This window comes from Micropterus dolomieu, linkage group LG19, assembly GCF_021292245.1.
Source record: "Micropterus dolomieu isolate WLL.071019.BEF.003 ecotype Adirondacks linkage group LG19, ASM2129224v1, whole genome shotgun sequence".
Classification (NCBI taxonomy): Eukaryota; Metazoa; Chordata; class Actinopteri; order Centrarchiformes; family Centrarchidae; genus Micropterus; species Micropterus dolomieu.
The window spans coordinates 33312457-33320580 of record NC_060168.1 but is presented as its reverse complement, the minus strand read 5'-3'; the positions used below and the strand labels follow the sequence as shown (position 1 = coordinate 33320580).

General features: G+C 49.5%; 1 protein-coding gene across 2 annotated transcripts in view; it reads left to right on the top strand.

The window, feature by feature from the left end:
- abca1b (ATP-binding cassette, sub-family A (ABC1), member 1B) overlaps positions 1–8124 on the top strand; it is a 56172-nt gene that overhangs the window by 18616 nt on the left and 29432 nt on the right. The window contains exons 6-13 of one of the 2 annotated variants that reach the window (XM_046030764.1): positions 113–234; positions 317–520; positions 1815–1904; positions 4572–4812; positions 5809–5948; positions 6046–6162; positions 7407–7601; positions 7864–8069. In XM_046030764.1, the coding sequence (XP_045886720.1) occupies positions 113–234; positions 317–520; positions 1815–1904; positions 4572–4812; positions 5809–5948; positions 6046–6162; positions 7407–7601; positions 7864–8069 (1315 nt within the window). Of the gene's footprint in view, positions 1–112; positions 235–316; positions 521–1814; positions 1905–4571; positions 4813–4855; positions 4976–5808; positions 5949–6045; positions 6163–7406; positions 7602–7863; positions 8070–8124 lie in introns of those variants that run through there. The other variant, XM_046030765.1, reaches the window with a different exon arrangement.

The window sequence follows — 8124 nt, the reverse complement described above, 5'->3', positions numbered from 1 at the left end:
GGGGGGGGAGGTGGGCATGGAGGAGTAGGAAGAGGAGGAGGAGGAGTAGGAGGGAGGAGAAGGAGGTGTCCGGTCTCTCTGAGGACTCCCTGACCTCCTTCTTTGTTTTCAGGCTTCCAGCTGAAGCACTTCCTGCGGGACGAGGAGACGCTGTCCAGCTTCCTGCTGAGGAACGCCTCCTTCTCCGAACGCCACACTCAGCAGATCCGAGACGCCGACATCAACCTGGAGAAGGTGAGGACGCGCTCTGCGCACGCCTAGTCTGAACGCTCAGAGTCACTTTAAACTGAACCTTCTCTCTCGGCGTCCGTCTCAGGTCCTCCTGAAAGGTTTCGCGGTCCACCTGAGGGACATGTGTCCCAGGAAGGGGGGCAAGGGGAGACTGGAGGACTTTGTGACGATCTCGGACCAACAGCTGGCGACGCTGGTACAGGAAGCGATCTGTCAGGCCCCGCCCACCTGGCTGAACCACGCCGAGGAGCACTTCCTGAACAACCTGGACTTCTTCAAACCCCTGCGGGTAAAAACACACCTGAAGCCGCGGCCCCGGGGCCTCAGACCACATGGTGGAAATATTATATATAAACAACACTATAGTTTATAAAAGACCCCAGATCCATATTCTGATTATTATTATTAAAGTCCACAGCAGGTTTACCGGCACCGAACGGCAGATCCTTTACTTTAGTAAAAGAACTGCACTGAAAATGTTACCGAAGTAAAAGTATGTGAGTTTAATCAGGAAAATAAATAAGTAAAAGTACTACAAATGTCCACTGCGACTGTTGTACTATAATATATTATACCATTAGATTATAATTATAAAAAGTACAATATCTCCCTCTGACATGTGGAGAAGGAGAAGAAAATAATCGAGGACAGTACCTCTAATTTATACGTGAGTACGTAGCTTGTGTAAATGTACTTGGTTACTACTGCCGAACAGAAAACGTAAAACACGAGAAGAAATAATCCAGAAACAAATTTGTTGATGACGATAATCTGTTTCAGTTTGCAGCTGTTCAAAACTCCCTTTAAAAAACTGTGGATTTAAGGAACAGAACAAGAGAAACGGAGAAAGTTAAAATATTTTTATGCTTCATCTTTCCTGTAACTTCAAACTGATCAAACGAAAAGGGAAGAAGATTATTTTAATGTCCGTTAAGGAAACATATTTAGGGAACAGGCCGTTCCCTGTGATACCTGAGAACGTTTCACGCCGCGAACCCTGCAGCGTGTGAATGAGGGAGGGCGTGCCCACCTGGCTCGCTCTCTTCAGGTGACACAAAGCGAAGGTGTGTTCGGTGTGTGTGTGTGTGTGTGTGTGTGTGTGGGAGGAGGCGTGTCTCGGCCCGTCTGCGCTCTGTGCAGGCTCGGTTTTCGTAGCCTGGAGACAAGGCTTTTAAAGGGTTGAAAGAAAACGTCAGCGAGGCGTCGCTTCTTTTGTGTGCAGGATCTACGAGCTGCTGACTGACTGTGTGAACCAGAAGTTTCCGCAGCAGCAGAGACAGGAATCCCTTCATTCAGGGTTTACAGTGTCCGTTAAAGGAGGATCAGCTGTGAGCATCAGAGCGTCACAGAAACACAGATTACATGAGGCTCCTGCTCCAGGTGTGATCACCTGCTTTATCAGCGGGACGTCAGGCTGTATAACAAAGAAACAAACAAGCAAAGGAGGTTTTCAGAAGCTGAAGGATTCAGAGAGAACCTGAAGGAACAAATAATGAAAATTAGTCTAGTTTCAGTAAACGGGACAGAAATGAAGGGTAGTTAAATGAAAACTAAACGTGTCTCTGTATCTTTGTGTCTCTCAGAGGGACGTGAAGTCCGACCCCCAGGCCGTCCAACAGGTCGTACGGGCGACCAACAGCCTCCTGGACAGTCTGGGTTCTCTGGCAGTCGAGGTAAGAAACACACCTGGTCACCTGACACCTCTGTGATGTCGTCTTTGTCCAATCAGAGTCGCCAGGACAGACGTCTCCTCCGGTAGACAGAGAGCAGCCTGAGGCCACTGGGTTTACTTGGCAGCTCTGAGTGTCTCTGTGCGTCTTTGTGTCCAGATTAAAGCAGCTCTCCTGCAGCAGAGACGGACGAGCTCCCAGCTGAACAAAGACTAAATGTCTCAGCAGGTTTTCACTTCACAGCCTCTCAGGAGGAGAAAACACGAGTCTGAACAAACAACAAACACTCAGAGTTCCTCTGCGTCCTGCTCAGTGTCCCGCTGAGACGCTGCAGACGGCTGCAAGGAGGAGACGCTTACAGCTGCACTTCATTTAATATTTCAGATTAACCTTAAACTCTACAGACTGGGAGCAGACGGGGGGACAGACGGGGGGACAGACTGAGACTGGGAGCAGACGGGGGGACAGACTGGGATTTCTAGAGGTTCAGATAGTTTTCAGGTTCAGTCTCAGCTGTTTGTAGTTTGTTGTTTTTCCCCCCGAGGTCGTCTCACACACTTTAACACACTCGTCCTGCTGCTGACTCAGCAGCCACACAAACCGAACAGAACGCAGTGTTAAAGTGTGTGTTAGTGTGTGTGTGTTTGTTAAAGTGTGTGTTAGTGTGTGTGTGTTTGTTAAAGTGTGTGTTAGTGTGTGTGTGTTAGTGTGTGTGTGTTTGTTAAAGTGTGTGTGTTAGTGTGTGTTGACTTTTCCTCTTTCAGTTCGTGAGCTTTATTTTGAAATCCCTGTTCAAAGGGAAGTGTCACATGAGTAGAGAAAAGTCTCGAAGAGCTGATGTTTGTGAACTCTGATGTTACTTCCTGTTTCTGCGATGACCTCACAGGTCGCTCGTATCTCTGTCCGTACGTTTAACGGAGCTTCACTGTTTCTGGCACACGGAGAACTTCTTCCTCCGTTGGTTCCTCAGACTAAAATGTAAAATGCAGAGAGAGACTTTCCTACAGTGACGGCGGATCGTGGCGCTCTACGAGGCTCTAGGCCACTCCCCCTTCAGCTCTGGAGAACCAATCATTGCTGATAAAAAAAACTAAACAACAACTTTGCTCGTGTTGCTTGAGTGTGACGTTATTTAGGTGGGAAAGTGGCTGCAGCTTCCTGTCGCCACTGTTTTTCCTCATCGGTAGAAATAAATGTGATGAAGTCGTCTCAGATTTGGAAACAGGAAGTCGTGACAGACTTGACTTTGTGAGAGGTCAGATTTATTCCTGGGTAATGACTCATGATGAGGACACGTCTCAGGGTTGTTGCAACACGCAGACGCCCTGCAGGCAGCTCAGGAGTCCGTTCGTCTTTATATTTATAACTGCTGGTTAAACCTTTTTTCACGTTACCTCACGTTTTTTACACTTTTAGTTTTTCTGTGAAGCGAAGCACCCTGTCGGCGCTCCTTTAGGAAGCAGCAAGTAACAAACACCTATCAGAGCGCCGACACCTTACCTTCCACTGGCGGTGCCGGCTCCACTCGATGCGGTTTTCCATTGCAGACGCAGAACCCACTCAGTGCAGCTGGTCATCACAGCGCCGCCGCACTAACCTGATGTAGTCTTGTGTTTAATGAAGAGACACGATTCAAGTTTACAACAAGTTGAATAGGGCTGACCCCGAATGGTCGAGGATTCGATGCTTCGATGGGCGGAGCCTGATTCGACTGTCAGTCTCAGAGTCGAAGCTTCGCAGCGAAACGAGGATCACGCCATTCTGGAGATATGTGGGTGCTCAACGTCTGATTTTACATAGTTAGTATACAACTTATTACAATACACATTTCAATGATTAATGCTGTAAATAAACATATAAAAAGAATTAAACTTTCAATAAATGTTTTTAAAGTGCGTAAATAAATCCAGAATTGTAACCCGAACTCTGGGGCACACATGATTGGACCACCAATCGACTACAGGCGGGACTTGATGATTCTGATTCGACTGTGTAAATCCTTAGTCGGTTTAATAAGAAACAGGATCAAACCATCAGGTTCTTAAAACCGCTCCAGCTCAGAGAGACAAACAAACGGCTCTAGTCGATAAAACGTTCCGCTGCGTTCTGCCTGTTCTACATAAAACAGTCAGGGGAATCCTGCTTTCTTCAGATTATCGTTTTAATGATCCGTTTGTTCTGGAGGGGAGACGGCCTCGTGGTGGTTCTGCTCCCGGTAGAAACCTCCTGAACGGTCAACACCGAAGGAATCCTCAACTAAAACCAACCTGAGCAGCTAAACCGAGCTCGGTTATTTCTCTCTGACCAATCAGCAGTCGGCAGTGTTTTCACGCCACCTGTTGTTATCGTCTCAGCTCGCCCGGAGCTCGACGGAGGTGATACCAAATAAAAAGTACCAGGTGCCGTTTTCCACCGCTGGACGACCTAAAGGGGCGAGTGGAGGCGAGCTGGAACCGTGCGGCGCGACTTTAGATTCTGATGCGTCGACAGAAACAAGAGAAATAAAACAACTCGTCAGCGTCACCTGGCAGGGCCTTAGAAACCACCTGGACACATTTAGCAACACCTGAGGGACACCTGGTCCAGGTCAGACCTGGTTCTGCTCAGTATGGAACAGGAATGTGTGTCTCTGACCAGTCTAACCAGTGCCCCCTCTGTTTGTTTGTCCAGTTGGCCAGTATGAAGAGCTGGGTCGACCTGAGGAACGAGATCATCTTCCTGACGCAGAACGCCACGTCGTCGCCCAGCACCATGTACCAGGCGGTCTCCAGGATCGTGTGCGGTCACCCTGAAGGCGGCGGCCTGCAGATCAAATCCCTGAACTGGTACGAGGACAGCAACTACAAGGCTCTGTTCGGAAACCACAACAGCAGCGAGGACGAGCCCGCCGCGCTCTACGACAACTCCTCCAGTGAGTCCTCAGCTCTATTCTGGTCAGGACTTCCTGTGCAGCTCGCTGTAACCACGCTGGTCCAGAGTTAGTTTAAGTTACTGCAGAGGGATCCCGTCATAGATTCAGCCAGTCAGACTGTATGAAGTCTCCATCAGCTGCTGCGGGATTACGGGACAGGACGGTAGGTGATTGAGAGGGTTCTTTCAGACGTCAGGTGTTTCCCAGACATGTGATCTATACAGACTACTGATTTAAACTGCCGCAGGTCATCAGATCTGTGTTCTTCAGGTCCGTCTGTATTCTTTTAATTTATTAGAAACAGCAATGTAACTCAGAGAAAATGCTTTTATTTTGAAAAACAGAGAATCAACAGCCTGTGGACATTCAGCAGCTTAAACCTGTTCCATAGCTGTCAACGTTTAATAATTGATAGGCAGGTTTGGGGGCTGTTGTTTTATATATTCTATATAATATTCAAACATTAAAGTATTTATTTTATTCATTAAATACTTATCGTGCAAAATGCAGAAGAATGACTGCATGTTTTAGTCTTTTTCAGTTCACTTGGATATTTGTAGGGCACTATGGGAGTAGAATACCCAAAGCGGCTGCAGGCGCCGACTCCGGCGGCCGCAGTTGCTTTTCCCCGGCTGCACAAAGTTGAAACCACACTTTTGACTGATCAGTCATTGATCCCAGCTCACAGTAAGCTGATGCAGGGGGAATGTGTCCGACTTGACGGCGCCGTTTTGAGACCCCGCCCCTGCAGTCCCCTGCAGCTCACGTTAGACCATCAAGTGGGCGTAAGTCATCTCGAACGCACCAATCGTTACAGCTAATGTTGTGCATGCTGCCACCTGCTGTACGAGAGGGGAACACGCACGGCATGTTTCTTCTTTTAGAAAGGAAAAACATTTAAAATGGGAGGATCCCGGGATAAACAGGAGGGCTGACCCGTTCAGATCTGTCAGATCCGGGATCAGTTCAGTAACCAATGGCCTGCGTGTGTTCCAGCTCCGTACTGTAACAGCCTGGTGAAGAACATGGACTCGAACCCGATGTCCCGGATGATCTGGCAGGCTCTGAAGCCTCTGCTGATGGGGAAGATCCTGTACACCCCCCACAACCCCGCCACCCAGAGGGTCATCCACGAGGTAAGACACCACTTCCTGTCATTTCCTGCGGGGGGGAGGGGAAGGGGGGGGGCGGAGCAGTCTGTCTCACCTGTATCTGTTTTTGCGATGCCTTCAGGTGAACCGGACCTTCCAGGAGCTCGGTGTGTTCAGGGACCTGGGCGGGATGTGGGAGGAGATGAGACCCAAAGTCTGGGACTTCATGGAGAACAGCGAGCAGATGGACGTGATCAGGGTAAACAGGCCCCGCCCACCACCACCACCACCACCTCACCTGTTCTGTCCCCAACAATCCGGAGACAAGATTTCAGGATCTGAAGCGTTCTGGTTCCTGTTTGTAGTCGAGGTTGAACTGACCGATCGTGTTTGAGGTTCTCTGGAGCCAGAGGCTGTGCAGTAGTGATCGGGGGGGGTGGAGCCAAGTAACCGCACTCCTAATTAGTCACCTCAGATTTTATCTGATGGCTCTGATGAGCACTCCAGAGCTGCAGCTGGGGATCATTTTAGCAGTCGAGTCATCGGATCAGAAATGCTTTTGCTTGGCGCCCCCCCGTACCGGGATCAGCTGTGTAGCTCAGGTCTCTGTAACGTTCCGACCCAAACCCACAGACTAACCAGTCGGAGAACAACAAACATGTTTCTACATTTCCAGCTAAGATCCGAGCCGTACCTTAGCTAGCCTTCATCTCAGCCGGCAGCCATGATTTAACTGCTAACGTTAGCTTGTTTGGGGTCCGCTCCGTGGACCGGATGCTGGACCGGGTCTTTCTGCTCAGACGTTGTAGCCGTGGTTCTGTTGTGGTCGGCTGCTTCTGGACTCGCTGTCCAGAGCTGCTGTTTCCTGTTAGCTTCTAATGATCCCAGACTTTCTCTCTGTCTCTTCTTCCTCCCTCGCTGTTTTCTCTCTCCTCCTCCATCAGCGCCATCAAATCACGTCGTCTGAAGCATCGATGCTTTTTATTATTTGAGTTTCTTGATGAATCACTTCAGCCGTAACCTGATCAAACATTAGTGTTATGAGAACAACCTAAATCTTCGGGGAAAACTGTATTTATGTGATGTTTAGGTTTTAGTTCAGTAACATGGAGGGGGCGGAGTTTAAGGCCTGCAGCCTGCAGCCAGCCACCAGGGGGCGACCCGGAGCGTTTGTCTTTGTGGAGCTGTGGAGTCGTCCATCTTTAGATACAGTCTTTATGTTCTGTTCTTTATTTGGATCAGTTTCCAGAGTGCTCTCCGGTCCTCCTGAACTCCTGATCAAAACAAAATCACACAGGATCAATAAAATAAGCCAGAAAACAGAAAGAAACAACGACGTATGAAAAGATAAAAGGAGAAATAAAATCTCAAACTTCAGACGCGTCTTTAATCTCAGTGTTCCCCTCAGCTCAGAGTCCTGCTGTGAGTAACAGATCAGGTCCGTCAGCGTCTCTGTCGGTGAACATGTTAAGAATAAAACTCTTCTTCCTGTCTGTCGCTCAGACGCTCCTGAAGAACAACATCACCGCCAGCTTCTTCCACGCTCAGCTGGCCGACACCGACTGGACCGTGGCCGACGTCTCCAACTTCCTGGCCAAGCAGGCGGAGGACCCCCGGTCGGCGGGCGGCACCGTCACCTGGAGGGACGTGTTCAACGAGACGGACCAGGCCATCATGAGTATCTCCCGCTTCATGGAGGTCAGTGTTTCAGGCCAGAGCCCACCTGCGACACGTGTGTTTACGCACGAGGTTTGTTCTGGATTAACCTCGGACCAGTGGCGACAACCTGCTTGCGAACCTGCCTGCTCGCTGACGCAGAGGCGGTCCACCATGTTCGACACTTTTCATGTTGACATAACTTTAGTATTTAGGTGTGACGGGACCTTCGTATGCAAATGTTCTGCAGTTACATTCACCGGTGGGTAACGGTCACATGACCTGACCTCTCTCTGTGTGTTAGTGTGTGAACCTGGACAAGCTGGAGCCGGTCTCCACTGAGGAGCGACTGGTCAACCAGTCCATGCTGCTGCTGGAGGACAGGAAGTTCTGGGCGGGGATCGTCTTCCCGGACATCGACCCCAACGCCACCGAGCTGCCGGCCAAACTCAACTACAAGATCCGCATGGACATCGACAACGTGGAGCGGACCAATAAGATCAAAGACGCGTAAGCACACACACACACACACACACACACACACACACACAGACAGAGAAGAATG